This window comes from Pristiophorus japonicus, chromosome 8 (assembly GCF_044704955.1).
Source record: "Pristiophorus japonicus isolate sPriJap1 chromosome 8, sPriJap1.hap1, whole genome shotgun sequence".
Classification (NCBI taxonomy): Eukaryota; Metazoa; Chordata; class Chondrichthyes; family Pristiophoridae; genus Pristiophorus; species Pristiophorus japonicus.
Window position 1 is genome coordinate 176,416,115 of NC_091984.1, and position 15,945 is coordinate 176,432,059.

General features: G+C 45.4%; 1 protein-coding gene across 1 annotated transcript in view; it reads left to right on the top strand.

The window, feature by feature from the left end:
* LOC139268833 (ras-related protein Rab-35) overlaps positions 1-13,662 on the top strand; it is a 54,468-nt gene extending 40,806 nt beyond the window's left edge. The window contains exons 4-6 of the mRNA XM_070887576.1: positions 6,284-6,408; positions 11,096-11,220; positions 11,319-13,662. Coding sequence (XP_070743677.1) covers positions 6,284-6,408; positions 11,096-11,220; positions 11,319-11,447 — 379 coding nt within the window. The 3' untranslated portion in view covers positions 11,448-13,662. The remainder of the gene's footprint in view (positions 1-6,283; positions 6,409-11,095; positions 11,221-11,318) is intronic.
* The last annotated feature ends 2,283 nt before the right edge of the window (positions 13,663-15,945 follow it).

Consider the following 15,945-nt stretch of genomic DNA (forward strand, 5'->3'; position numbering starts at 1 on the left):
TTATTGGACTGTACAGCCACGTAAGAACTCATGCTAAGAGTGGAAGCAAGTCTTCCTCGATTCCGAGGGACTGCCTATGATGATGACTTGGACGTGCCATTATTAGCCCTAAAGATCAGCGGCGGGTTTAATTCATAATCTACCACACAAATACAGCAACATCACGTTTTTCAATGGTGAGGCAGACAGCAAAATCCCATTTTCACAAAGCTAACGGCAGAGCGGTGCAACTCGGCACCAACTTTTGGATATTTGTATTTAGCCATGCCTCTGCCCCTCCCTTGAAGTTGCTGTACCATTAACAATTATTTATATAGCGCCTTTAGTGTCGGGACCTTGGGGGTATTTGTGCATGAAATACAAAAGGATAGTATGCAGGTACAGCAAGTGATCAGGAAGGCCAATGGAATCTTGGCCTTTTTTGCAAAGGGGATGGAGTATAAAAGCAGGGAAGTCTTGCTACAGTTGCACAGGGTATTGGTGAGGCCACACCTGGAATACTGCGTGCAGTTTTGGTTTCTATAATTACGAAAAGATATACTTGCTTTGGAGGCAGTTCAGAGAAGGTTCACTAGGTTGATTCCGGAGGTGAGGGGGTTGACTTATGAGGAAAGGTTGAGTAGGTTGGGCCTCTACTCATTGGAATTCAGAAGAATGAGAGGTGATCTTATCGAAACGTATGAGGGGGCTTGACGAGGTGGATGCAGAGGATGTTTCAACTGATGGGGGAGACTAGAACTAGAGGGCATAATCTTGGAATAAGGGGCCGCCCATTTAAAACTGAGGTGAGGAGAAATTTCTTCTGAGGGTTGTTAATCTGTGGAATTCGCTGCCTCAGAGAGCTGTGGAAGCTGAGACATTGAATAAATTTAAGACAGAAATAGACAGTTTCTTAAATGATAAGGGGTTATGGAGAGCGGGCAGGGAAGTGGACCCGAGTCCATGATCGGATCAGCCATGATCGTATTAAATAGAGCAGGCTCGAGGGGCTGTATGGCCTACTCCTCCTATTTCTTATGTAAAACATCGCAAGGTGTTTCACAGGAATATTATAAGACAAAAATTTGACACCGAGCCACACAAGGAGAAATTAGGGCAGATCAAAGAGAGAGGTTTTAAGGACGTCGTAAAGGAGGAAAGAGGGGCGGAGAAGTTAATGCAGGGAATTAGAGCTTGGGGCCTAGCAACAGAAGGCACGGTCGCCAATGGTTGAGCGATTATTATCAGCCATGCTCGAGGGCAGAATTAGAGGAGTGCAGATATCTCGGGAGGGGGTTGTGGGGCTGGAGGAGATTACAAAGATAGGGAGGGGCGAGGCCATGGAAGGATTTGAAAACAAGGATGCGAATTTTGAAATTGAGGTGTTGCTTAACCAGGAACCAATGTAGGTCAGCGAGCACAGGGGTGATGTGTGAGCGGGACTTGGTGCGAGTTAGGACACAGGCAGCTGAGTTTTGGATCACCTCTAGTTTACATAGGATAGAACATGGGAGGCCAGCCAGGCCTCAATAGTGAAGTGTAGAGGTCACAAAGGCATGGATGAGGGCTTCAGCAGCGGATGAGCTGAATCCAACGGAGGTGGAAATGGGCAAGTGCAGTCCCATCCAGCTGGACGACGGTGGAGAGGCGTTGAAGAGTCAACCGTGTCAGAGACTGCAGACAAGTCAAAAAGGACAAGGAGGGATCGTTTATCTTTGTCACAGTCACAAAGATGTCATTTGTGACCTTGATGAGAACAGTTTCGATACTGTGGCGGAGCGGAAACCTGATTGCAGGGGTTCAAACATGGAGTCGGAAGAAAGATGGGGACAGATTCATGCATTAATGAGGGCGAGTGCCATTAACCTCACCAATATTTTGACAGCAAAATCTGTCCCATTATGTAGATTGAAATTGCTAGAGCCGCAGCACCCCCAGGATCTAATTTGCAGAGGAGACGTCGCAGTGCCCAGGATTTAATTTACAGAGGAGACGTCGCAGTGCCCAGGATTGAATTTACAGAGGAGACGTCGCAGTGCCCAGGATTTAATTTACAGCGGAGACGTCGCAGTGCCCAGGATTTAATTTACAGAGGAGACGTCGCAGTGCCCAGGATTTAATTTACAGAGGAGACGTCACAGTGCCCAGAATCTAATTTACAGAGGAGATACTTGCAGTGTGTCCAAGATCTAATTTAGAGGAAACGACTGCAGCTTTGATGGTTATATTCAGTGATCTGCTGTGTCTTCTGGACGTGATTCAATGATGAATGTGGTCAGGTGCAAGGACAGGTTTTATTTTCACAAGGTGCCAGAGATTGTTTGTTGCAGTAAGACCCGAGATGTGTGGTGTGTAGAATGTATGCTCAGACTTTGTGGTTTCCTCCATAAGCTCAGTTTTGTTTCTTGGTGAGGCAGGGACTATTTCATGAAAGTTTAAATGGAAACAAAAGTTAAATTAGAAACATCTTTTAAAATGTCTGTTTAATATCTTAATTGATGTGGAAAAGTCTGTGTTGAGAGTCTGCTCCCTGCTGTGCTCCTTCAAGGCTGGCTTATCAGTGATTTGAATATATCAAAAAGAGAAGGCCTTTCACATGTTCGAAACAATTTATACAGCACCTATCACAACTTCAGGGCAACCTTTACAGCCAATGATGTACTTTTGAAATGTAGTCACTGTTGTAATGTGGAAAACACGGCAGCCAATTTGTGCACAGCAAGCTCCCACAAACAGCGATGTAATAATGACCAGATAATCTGAGATGTTGGTTAAGGGATAAATATTGGCCAGGATACCCCTGCTGTTCTTCAAAATAGTGCCACAGAATCTTTTGTGTCCTCCCTGAGAGGGCAGACGGGGCCTCTGTTTAATAGGCTCATCCAAAAGACAGCACCTCCGACAGTGCAGCACTCCCTCAGTACTGACTGGGGTGTCGGACTAGATTATGCGCTCAAGTCTCTGGAGAGGAACTTGAATCCACAACTTTCTGACTCGGGCAAGAGTGCTACCGCTAGCCACGGCTGATATAGTTGTTAGACTTGTCCTTTCTATGTTGATGTACTTTAGTAATATCCATAATCTGAAATAACTTACTCCGGTCTTTTTCTCCATGGTGATAGTTGGGGCCGACTTGTTGTTCTCCACCCTCAGCCCCATTTCTGCTGATTTTCCATTTCCATTTTTCTCCTGCCTTCTTCAGAAGGCATAGGCTATCTCTTGCTCGGGTGCATCCCCCCGCAGTGCCAGCAGTCCTCTGCTAACTTACCCAAGTGACAGCCTTTCATGTCTGAGCATTGGCTGTTGGGCACAGAAAAGGAAGTGGGGCTAATGAGGCGTTACAGCCAATCCTGATCATGTCCCCGCCATGTCCATGTGTACTTTCCATCAGTGGTCAAGGATTAGCCAAACCGCCTGTGCTACCAAAATGAAATAGGAAAGTCATCAGACAGGTTGACAAATTGGCCAATGTCTGAAACTTGGGCTAAAACCCTATGTAAACAGGAGCAGCTTACTTGCCCACTCGAAGTCTCTTCATTTTAGTGAGTTTGGATATCTTGGAATAACATCCATTATTGCCAAATTCTGCTCCTATTGCTGAATTCATGAGCAGTGCCCTGTGTGTAATTAACATTGATGCACAGACAGCTTTTCACGGATATTGGCCTGATACCTGCTCTCGGGGTTTCCCCACTCGGCCTGGTCCAGGGTTTGCACCCAGGTTGGTCGAGACATTGTCAGCGCAGGAATTCCCAGGGAATAGCTAAACTGTACAGATGAGCATGATCTAATTGAATGGCGGAACAGGTTTGAGGGACTGAATGGCCTCCTCCTGTTCGTATGTTAAACAAAACCGGGTGAGCCCCTCCTCTCAACTATTACATGCAACGAGAGAGTCAGCTGTCCCCGATGATTCATTATTTCTCAGTTAGGCTGTGACCGACTGCGATTCCCTTCCTCAATTAGTTGTGGGTTCTGTAGCTGCCACTTCTTGGAGTTTAGAGATCGGTAAATAGTTACTGAGCAATTAATTCTAATCTCTGTCTGTCCCAGCAGTCATTTAACATCAATGTTATTACATTTTGTATTTCCCTTCCTGGGACTTGTGGTTTAAATAACCATTTTTTTGAGAAAGCAGCCACAAACCATAGAGTTTATACCCCTCACCACCACCCTGACACCAGCTTTGGGCATTAACGCAGATTGTAAATTCTACAGTGCCGCCTTCGTGCAGATCAGCTAGCTCAGCGCAGATCAAGAGTCAAACCTGCGACCATCTGGTCTGCATGAGTCAGTACCACACCATCTGGTGCATATAACCAGAATGCCATCTGGGAAGATCCTGTTGCTCAGTTGTGCGAGAGTGTTCAAGGACATCACACCCTCCTGTGCAGCTCGTATAAGCCAAGCCGGAACCTTGACTCGCCCCAACATTAATATTCATCAACAATGACGGTGAATGGCTGGTGTGTATTGAGGCTTTCCGTTCACCCCATTACAGGGAACATAACATAAGAAATAGGAGCAGAAGTAGGCCATACGGCCCCTTGAGCCTGCTCCGCTAATTAATCATGGCTGATCTGATCATGGACTCGGTTCCACTTCCCCGCCCACTCCCCATAACCCCATATCCCCTTATCGTTTAAGCAACTGTCTCTTTCTATCTTAAATTTATTCAATGCCCCAGCTTCCACAGCTCTGAGGCAGCGAATTCCACAGATCCACAACCCTCAGAAAAGAAATTTCTCATCTCAGTATTAAATGGGCGGCCCCTTATTCTAAGATTATGCCCCTAGTTCTAGTCTCCCCCGTTAGAAAGCTTCCTTTCTGCTGGGACAGTGTTTGTCTTACTCTTTTGGATTTTGTGGGGTTACACAAACTGGGGAGAACAGGTATGCTTAGTTGAACCTTATCTGCAGAAATCTGTGTTTTAAGTTTATATTAGAAAGAATTGCATTTATATAGCGCTTTACAGAACGTCCCAAAGCACTTTGCAGCCAATGAAGTACTTTTGAAGTGTAGCCATTGTTGTAATGTAGGAAACTCTGCAACCAATTTTGCATGCAGCAAGGTCTGAAAACAGCAATGTAATAATCAGATAATCTGTTTGTGATGTTGGTTGAGGGATAAATATTGGGCAGACATTGTCTCTATTTGTTCGGTAGACTTGCTCCCCACTGGGCCCTCTGCTGCGTCCGGCATCTTCACCCACTCCTACTGTGCCCCTCTCCTCTCGGCCCCATATTTGACCCTCCTCTTGCTGGCACTGTCTGTTTCATTGACTTGTGTTCCTATTTTAAAAAAAAAATGATTAGTGTGCATAGATTTTGTGACAAAAATACTGAAATTGAACAATATACCAGGCGTATGGCACTTTGTAACTGAGCCCTCTGAATGTCACGGGTGAGTTTCGTGTCCGTTGGCCGAGCTTACCCCATTTGTGTAATGCGGGGATTTGGGAAGCTCCTGCAGCGTCTGAGTTTAGCGCCCCTCTCCTGTTGAAATCTCGGGTGGACATTACCCGCTGCCAATGTATGTGAAGGACAAGCTACAGACCAGAGATGGGCGCATCCATTGCCATGCTAGATCATTTTACCTTCTCTCAGACTCTTCGGCACTAACATCCAGCAAGAAATCCGTCACGGAAACTTTCAGTAATAGAGCGTGCAAGAACAGGTAAATGGAGTCTGAAACGGGATTAAAGATGCTGATAGTTTGGGGCATTCAAAATAAAGAAAGGACTTGCATTCAAAATGTGCCTTTCACAACTTCAAGAGATCCCAAAATGCTTCACGGCCAACAAAGTACTTTTGAAATGTAATCGCTATTGTAATGTGGGTGCGCACGACATTCAATTTGCGGACAGCATCGACCAGATAATCTTTGATTAGTGATGTTGGTTGAGGGATAAATGTAGGCCAGGACACCGGGAGAACACTCCTCTTCCAATAGTGTCACGGGATCTCTTGCGTCCATCTGTGAGGGCAGGTGGGGCCTTAATGTCTGATTTGAAAAACATCACCTCCGACAGTGCAGCACTTGTTCAGTACTGCACTGGAGTGTCAATCTGGATTATATTCTCAATTAGATGCTAGACACAAGAGTATTGAAGTTCATGAGAGATGTGCTTTGATTGCCTGAATGGCCTTTTCTTGTTCTTTGGCTATTATGAATGAACATAAGAAATAGAAGCAGGATTAAGCCATATGGCCCCTCAAGCCTGCTCCATTATAGGTGTAATGGGTTATTAACTATACCTAAACCAGTTCAGGTGTCTCGTAACACTTCTCTCCTCGTTTGGCAGGTACTACAGAGGCACTCACGGGGTTATAGTGGTATATGATGTCACCAGCGCAGAATCCTTTGTAAACGTCAAGCGATGGTTACACGAAATAAACCAGAACTGTGATGATGTGTGTCGGATACTGGGTATGTATTAAATCACCAGTGTACCCCAGAATAAAATCTGGAGCTCTCCTGATTCGCCTATCCCATCTCTCTCCATCCTACACGCCCCCCTCCCCAGTGAGAGGGCGTCACTCATCCTGTGGCCCTCCACTCCCAAGGAGAAGATGCAGCATTTTTATTCTTTGTAGGGTTTGTCATTTAGGACCGGGATCTTCAAGCTTTTGTTGTCATGGCCACTTGGTGGATGTGTACCCTACATCCTCGGGAGAGCCCTCTATAAAGTTTCAATCCGTGTTCCCAATAATTTGCACAGGTCCCAATCTACTGTTCCTGACAGGTCTTGGTGTTCTGGTTTAGAATTTATCCACCAGTAAGGCAACAGTGCTGTTTATTTTTTTTTAAAGTTTTAAAAAACCTGCCCTGTCCAATCCTCCAGGCTCATGGGCAAATGAGCCAAATATAGAGTCAAATAGGATTACCCATGTCGGTGAGCCTCCAATTGCACACCTCTGGTTTAACACACAAATACTTAAATATTCTAGTACTTGTTGCGCTCTGGGTAAACATTTCTGCTGTAGCTTCTTGCCTGAACTTTTCAGCTTATCAGAGTTAGTACAGGGGATTGGAACATGGCCCCATCCAGCACCGAGCTCGGGCGCAACACCCTACCCCCAAAATTATGTTCCAAATACGTGTGTAAGCCCAGTCTCTGAGTGCTCCTGACTGCAGTTATTTGGTTTATCAGTTTGTGCACTGGTGAGGCTATTGGTGAGATTGCCACCTGTGCTTATATTTGCACATTTGTGTGCTCCATAGCTGGAATAATTACATCAGGAATGCTCAAAATCAGTTCACACAGGAGTCCAACACTGAAAGCAGGTTTTCATCTAGTCAGGACTGGAGTCAAACCCAGGTCTGAGTGAAGGGTCACTGTGTTAACCCACTTTACCAATTGCTTCCTTGCTCACAACTTCCCTCCTGTTTCACACTTCTAATTTTGTAAACAATTCAAGCTCTTCATTTGCTTCATCTCTCCTTTTTTTAAATTGATGTTATCCCAAGGAAAAATCACCTCGATCACTGTCACGATAAAGAAGTTTTGCACTTCAAATCATACAGCACAGAAGGAGGCCATTCAGCCCATCGTGCCTGTGCCAGCTCTTTGAAAGAGCTGTCCAATTAGTCCAACTCTCTTTTTTTTTTTTTTTTTTTTTTTTTTCCCCCCCCCCCCCCTCTTTTTTCCCCATTGCCCTGCCGATTTTTTCCCCTTCAAGTATTTATCCAGTTTCCTTTTGAAAGTTACTATTGAATCAGCTTCCACCACCCTCAGGCCATGCATTCGAGATCCCAACAACTCGCTGAGTAAAAAATATTCTCATCTCGCCTCTGGTGCTTTTGCCAATTCCCTGAAATCTTTGTGCCCTAGTTACCGACTCTTCTGTCACTGCAAACCGTTCCTCCTATCAATACCCTTAATAATTTTGAACACCTCTATTAAATCTCATTTAATGCTTCAGCCATGCCCTCTGCCTCCACTGGAAGCTCTCCTTTTTGGTTGCTAATCAACCCCACCCTTCCTTTTGACTAGCCTTTTACTATTTATATGTTTGTGTTACCCACTTCTCATACTCTTTGCCGCTCTTATTACCTTTTTCAATTCTGCTCCATACTTTTTGTATTCAGCTTGGTTCTCTGCTGTATTCTGAACCTTCTAAGGCTGTATTTTTGATCTCATTTTAATCTCTATATTTTTAGTCATGCAGGGAGCTCGAGCTTTGGAAACCCTTCCTTGTGGGAATGTCTCATAACTGTACCCGAGTGATCTCCCATTACCCTTTGAGCATTTGGTGATCTTTTGCCCATTCTACCGTATAGAAAGCAGGCAGAATTACAACTAAGCCTGCAGATAGGAGAGAGAAATTAAACCAGGTGAATCAAGAACACGAAGCGAATCGAAGATGTGATTTTTCAAGCAGGAAATGTAACCAGGAAGAATGAAGTTTGCTGGTGTTTCTCACAGCAGTGGTGATGCCCTCTGTTATCCTGTACTGAAAGCCAAGCAACTACAACAACTTCTTGCATTTATATAGCGCCTTTAACACAGTAAAACATCCCAATACGCTTCACAGGAGCGTTAGCAAATAACTTTTTAACTCTAAGCCACATGGCATATTGGGGCAGAGGACTAAAAGCTTGGTCAAAGAGGTAGGTTTTAAGGAGTGTTTTGAAGGAGGAAAGGGAGGCGGAGGAGTTTAGGGAGGTGATTCTAGAGCTCAGGGCCTCGGCCGCTGATGGCACGGCCGCCAATGGTGGTGCGGTTAAAATCAGGGACGCGCAAGAGGCCAGGAGGAGCGCAGCGATCTCGGATGGTTGTAGGGAAGGAGGGAGGTTACAGAGAAAGGGAGGGAGGAGGCCATGGAGGGATTTGAAAACAAAGATGAGAATTTTCCAAAATCAAGTTGCTACTTAATCGGGAGCCAATGTAGGTCAGGGAGCTCGGGTGATGGGTGAGCGGGACTTGGTGCGAGTTAGGACATAGGCAGCAGAGTTTCGGGTGAGCTCAAGTTCATGAGGGGTGGAAGATGGGAGGCTGGCCCAGGAGTGTGTTGGTGTAGTCAAGTCTGGAGGTAACAAAGGCATGGATGAGGACTTCAGTAACACATGAGCTGAGGCAGGGCAGAAACAGGCGATGTTGTGGAGCTGGAAATGGGCGGTCTTGGTGATGGTGCTGATGTGTGTTTGGAAGCTCATCTCTGGGTCAAATAAGACACCAAGATTGTGAACAGTCTGGTTCAGCCTCTGGACAGTTGCCAGGGAGAGGGTTGGAGTCGGTGGCTGGGGAACAAAGTTTGTGGCGGGGACCAAAGGCAATGGCTTTCGGGCTTCCCAGTATTTAGTTGGAAGAATAATTTTTGCTCATCCAATACTGGGTGTCGGACTAGCAGAGTGACAATTTAGAGACAGTGGAGGGGTCGAGGGAGCTGGTGGTGAGGTAGAGCTGGGTGTCATCAGCGTGCATGTGGAACCTGTTGCCGTGTTTTTCGGATGATGTAGCAGAGGGGCAGCATGAAGATGAGAAATACGAGGGGGCCGAGGATAGATCCCTGGGGAACAGCAGAGGTAACAGAGGGTGAAGAGAAGCCATTGCAGGTGATTTTCTGGCGACAACTGGATAGATAAGAATGGAACCAGGCAAGTGCAGTCCCAACCAGCTGGACGACAGTGGAGAGGAGTTGAAGGATGAAGTGGTGAACCGTGTCAAGGCCTGCAGACCGGTCGAGAAGGACGAGGAGGGATAGTTTACCTTTGTCACAGTCACAAAGGATGTCATTTGTGACTTTGAGAGCTGTTTGAGGTGGAAACCTGATTGGAGGGATTCAGACATGGAATTCCGGAAAAGCTGGGCAAGGATTTGGGAGGCGACCAAGGACTTGGTGAGGAAAGATAGGTTAAAGATGGGGTGGTAATTTGCAAGGACAGGGTGTTGAGCATTATGTTTTTGAGGAGAGGGCTGATGATGGCAGATTTGAAGGGGAGAGGGACAGTACCTGAGGAGAGAGAACCGTTATCAGCTAGCAATGACCAAAGCCAGTGTCTGAGCAGAAGCTTGGTCTCACTGGGTGTTTGCCATGAGGGAGAGAGCTCACTGAGGGAGGCTGCTGGGACTGTTCTTGCAGTTGTTATTCGCTGGGCTAATCACGGGCAAGTGACCTTCGGTATGCCGTTGGAAAACACTAATGCAGACTCCCTCAAGCATTGCCTAACCTCCCTGTAATTATTTTAAATTAGGATATTTTAATGTTTGCAGAATTTATCCCAACCATATTTGTTTTGGGCATATCTTTGTGTGTTATTGGCATTTCCCAATGGTAGTGACCTACTCTCCTTTCCTCCTTTTGAGAGGAGAAAGGGACAAGGGGGGGGCAATAGTTTAGAGTTCTGTCTATCACCACCTCGAACTACGCCAAAATCAGAGCAATGTGAGTGACAGATCCTTTATTTCTCAGTCCGAGAGGTTCCCTGATGACGAGGGTTCATCAATTTAAAATTGCCACTCGGATTGAGGAGAGGCGTTAGAAGTTTCCTTGTGCAGAGGATCAATGACGCATGGGATTCCTCGCTGTTTAATTGGGTGCATATAATAAATGCTGTGGCACAAAGTGCTGCTTTATGAATTCCCCCTCGGTCTCATTGTAAAAGCTGCTGCACTGTGGGAGTGTCAGTGAGCATATCCCACAGGGAAACATGTGATCTAACATCTGGGGCAGCCCGGGATGGGGAGAAGGTATCCCAATATGTGGAAAATTCTGTACTGGTGGGATGCCGATCCATGGGCTTCTCTATGAAACTGTTAGCTGAAAGAATCCCACAGTGCTGGGCTGCCCCAAGACCATATTGTATCTTCAGCAGCAGTATCCAGTGTGAAGGAATAGTCTCTAGATTATCATTCTCCTTCAAATAATGTCTGCCTTGTGTCATTGCTTTCCCCTGTTTCATGGCTCCATTATCTCCATTCGTGCCCTGTTCCCTCCGTGCGCCTCCCCAACCCCCCCCCCCCCCCCCCCAATCCGCATTGTGTGCTGGTTGCTCTGCCTCCGCTTAGCCCATCTCTCGTCCCTGTTTGTGTGCTGTTATCCTGTCCCCACCACAGCCTCAGTTGCCATCGAACCTTTTTTCAGGAATGTTTACGTCTTCACTTCTATTTCAGTCGGCAACAAGAATGACGACCCAGGGCGCAAATTTGTAGAGACCAATGACGCACAGAAATTTGCAGAGCAGATGGGCATTCAGCTTTTCGAAACCAGCGCGAAGGAGAACCTCAACGTTGAAGAGGTAGGTTTCCCCCGTGATGGGGCTTGGTGAATAATTCAGCTGCTGTTTGTCCCATTCAGGTGCTGTGTGTCAAGCTGACGGTCTGCATTTCCTTTCAGATGTTCAACTGCATCACAGAGCTAGTGCTGCGGGCCAAGAAGGAGAACTTAGCCAAACAGCAGCAACAGCAGCAGAATGACGTCGTCAAACTGTCCAAAAATAGTAAAAAGAAGAGAAAGTGTTGCTAACGAGGAACAAAAAAAAACCCCCAGACTTCTTTGCAATGAACAGTCCCTTTCACTTGGACTTGTGTATCATGAAGTCAAAAACGAACATTTTTTTTCCACCCCACCTCTCCTCCCCACCCACCCCCCCCCCCCCCCCACCCCCGGGAGGATAATGTTTGAGAGCAGATGTGGGATCTCACCGGCTCTGTGCTGTTGCTCCTCGATTTCCGCTTCTGAATTACTATTTTTTGTTCCATGAAAGCGATTGCGCCGACTGAGCTCAGTGCCAAGAGTGAATCAGATCGCCTCGTTCCAGTTTGATTTGTATGGATTGTACAGAGAAGATCAACAAGTGACTTGTCTCGCCTGAGGGGTTTCAAAACCCTGTACATAATATACAGCTTTAACGCCGCTCGCTCCTTCCTTTTTTCTTCATCGCTTCGCCTAATACTTTCAAATGCCAAGAAATCATGAACTTCTTCATTCTTCTCTTTGATTTATAAAAAAAAAAAAGCAAAACTTCTTCGAATCCAGCTGCTGACTAACGATGCACAGTGGTCACTTGCTCCCTCCATTTTTTGCACTGCTCCCACTGTATTAGATTCTGATTGACATTACCCGATTTATAGTTTGTGTTGTGGGTGGGCAGGGGGAGTGGGAGCTAACTATCACGAAGGGCGAAAGGGGCAGGGGCTCACTAATGGGCTAGGCATTTTTATGGATGGAATTCAAGAGCCCCTTTTGATTTGGAATTTTTACCATCAATTAAAACTACTCCTCTATTTATACCAAAAGTGGGTCCAGAGATTTTGGTTAATGAGTTTATCTTCTGTAGAATGGTCATTAGCCTTGTACTATAATGAGAGGAGGGGGGGGGGGGGAAATAGGAAAAAAACCTTAAAATAAAGTGTGAAATAAGGTAAGGTGAGTGAACGGTGTTTTTAATAAGTCCATCGATCATGATGTGTGTTAGCTTTATGCGCTCAGGCCTTCAGCATAAAAAGCAGGTAATTGACTTGTGACGGTGTCTCACTGCAAACAGCACAAAACCTGTGTCCTGTACCACACTAAATACATGTACAAAAGTGCACCTTATATTTGGGGTGACCATTGCATTTTAAAATGTGAGGGGGTAAAAGTAACCGTCCCTAGCTTGTGCACTGTTCTTCTCACCTCTGGGACTCGAGTCCAAATCCAGGCCAAATGGACGCAATCAAAGTCTCCACTGCTGGGTGGGAGGGTTCTTGCGTGGAATGAGTTTGGGCACTTTCGATCCAGTTTCTAACGGAAGGCCCCAATTCCATCACTAGTTTGGCAGCTTCACCCTGAGAAGCCACAGGATGGCTGGGAAATGGGGAGAATGTCGCATTGTTGAAGTATAGATTGCTGCACTGAGGTTGGAGCAGAGCTGAGGGTGCTTTGCTCTGTATCTGCCCCATGCTGTACCTGAAGTGGGAGTGCTAGAGGGGAAAAATATATAGAGAGCTATACTTTGCATCTAACCGTACTGTACCTGGCCTGCTTGATGTTGACACTGGGTGCCTGAAATGGAAGTATCCTTTTCCCCAGCACTAACATCCTTCACCTTGATGAACACACAGCCACCACTGCCCTGCCCCCACCTCCACTAAAGTATACACCAGCCAGTCATCATCTCAAGAAATCTAGCCAATGCTGAGAAGATGACGGACAGTCACAAGCTGTAAGAACTGAGTGCAATCAGGGTGGGTGGGATCTGCAGCATGAAACTGCCCATAATTGAGTACTAATTGTCACTAAATTAAGAGTCTTGTGCCACGGGGATGGCTAGTGTGGGGAATGGAAGGGTCACCTGATGGGAGAATGAAGCACTAAGGCTGGAGTTAAGGCCTCATTGGTTACTGCACAGGGAGTTCTACCCTGGATCAGACCCATGATGTACCTGACCAGGCAAGTGCTTGATTGGGAATAGTGGATGCCAATATTTTTTAATGGGATGTTGGATAAAAGTAACTTAAATAACTTGTTTTAGGGGTTACCATTTACTGACAGTTTTAAAGAAAATGTATCCTTTATTTGTGTACAAGGTGGACATTACATCAAAGGAGAAGGCCTATTTTACACGGTGTTATATTGTGGAATCCCTTCTGTTCAAAGGTGTATCTTAAAATATCTGAAATCTTGTGGCAATTGGTTATGCAACTGTTCGTAATGACAATTATTATGTATTAAAACACAGAAATTATTGCAAAATGTGGTACAGGCTGCAATGTCATGTTTGTCATGTGTCCCTTGCTTGTGCCACCTGCACGTAAAGTGCATACGTGTGCTTCCTGCACGTCTACCTTCCATCTAGATATTGCTTTTTGTTTCGTGTTTGCCCATCGTGCTCATGTATTTGTGTTTGGATATCCGTCCTGCATTGTCTTTTTTGTGGTTATTTGGCTTGGGTGTAAGTGATGCGTGCACAAGCATAAAAGTGTACTTGTGACTTGGAAGTGAGTGAGTGTGTGTGTAGTTTGTGCACAATAATGTGTGTGTTTAATTTTACATATAAGAACATAAGAATTTGAGCCTGCTTCACCATTCCGTAAGATCTTGGCTGATCATCCAGAAATTCTCCATAGAAACATAGAAAATAGGTGCCGGAGTAGGCCCTTCGAGCCTGCACCACCATTCAATATGATCATGGCTGGTCATGCAACTTCAGTACCCCATTCCTGCTTTCTTTCCATACCCTTTTAGTCATAAGGGCCACATCTAACTCCCTTTTGAATATATCTAACGAACTGGCCTCAACAACTTTCTGTGGTAGAGAATTCCACAGGTTCGCAATTCTCTTGAGTGAAGAAGTTTCTCCTCATCTTGATCCTAAATGGCTTACCCCTTATAAGGCTGAGACCCCTGGTCCTGGACTTCCTCAACATCGGGAACGTTCTTCCTGCATCTAACCTGTCCAAGCCCGTCAGAATTTTATGTTTCTATGCGATCCCCTCTCATTCTTCTAAAACTCCAGTGAATATAAGCCTAGTCAATCCAGTCTTTCTTCCTATGTCAGTCCTGCCATCCTGGGAATCAGTCTCGTGAACCTTCGCTGCACTCCCTCAATAGCAAGAATGTCCTTCCTCAGATTAGGAAACCAAAACTATACACAATATTCAAGGTGTGGCCTCACCAAGGCCCTGTACAACTGCAGTAAGACCTCCCTTCTCATATACTCAAATCCCCTCGCTACGAAGGCTAACATGTTATTTGCCGCCTTCACCGCCTGCTGTACCTCTGCCAACTTTCAATGACTGATGTACCATGACACCCAGGTCTCATTGCACCTCCCCTTTTCCTAATCTGTCACCATTCAGATAATCTGCCTTCCTGGTTTTGCCACCAAAGTGGATAACCTCGCATTTATCTACATTATACTCCATCTGCCATGCATTTGCCCACTCACCTGACCTGTCCAAATCACCCTGTAGCCTCTTAGCATTCTCCTCACAGCTCACACTGCCAGGCAGCTTAGTGTCATCTGCAAACTTGGAGATATTACACTCAATTCCTTCGTCTAAATCATTAATGTATATTGGAAATAGCTGGGGTCCCAGCTCTGAACCTTGCGGTACTCCACGAGTCACTGCCTACCATTCTGAAAAGGACCTGTTTATTCCTATTCTTTGCTTCCTGTCTGCCAACCAGTTCTCTATCCACGTCAATACATTACTCCCAATACCACATGCTTTAATTTTGTCTCGTGTTGGACCTTGTCAAAAGCCTTTTGAAAGTCCAAATACACCATATCCATTGGTTCTCTCTTGTCCACTCTACCAGTTACATCCTCTCAAAATTCTAGAAGATTTGTCAAACATGAATTCCCTTTCATAAATCCATGCTGACTTGGACCGATCCTGTCACTGCTTTCCAAATGTGCTGCTATTACATATTTAATAATTGATTCCAACATTTTCCCCAATAACCGGTCTATAATTCCCTGTTTTCTCTCCTTCCTTTTTTAAAAAGTGGGGTTAGATTAGCTAAACTCCAATCCATAGGAACTGATCCAGAGTCTATAGAATGTTGGAAAATGACCATTAATGCATCCACTATTTCTAGGGCCACTTCCTTAAGTATTCTGGGATGCAGACCATCAGGCCCTGGGGATTTATCGGCCTTCAATTCCATCAATTTCCCTAACACAATTTCCTGACTAATAAGGATTTCCTTCAGTTCCTCCTTCTCGCTAGACCCTCATTTCCCGAGTATTTCCAGAAGGTTATTTATGTCTTTCTTAGTGAAGACAGAACCAAAGTATTTGTTCAATTGGTCTGCCATTTCTTTGTTCCCCATTATAAATTCACCTGATTCTGACTGCAAGGGACCTACATTTGTCTTCACTAATCTTTTTCTCTTCATATATCTGTAGAAGTTTTTGCAGTCAGTTTTTATGTTCCCTGCATACTTACACTCATACTCTATTTTCCACTTCCTAATTAAACTTTGTCCTCCTCTGCTGAATTCTAAATTTCTCCCAGTCCTCGGGTTTGCTGCT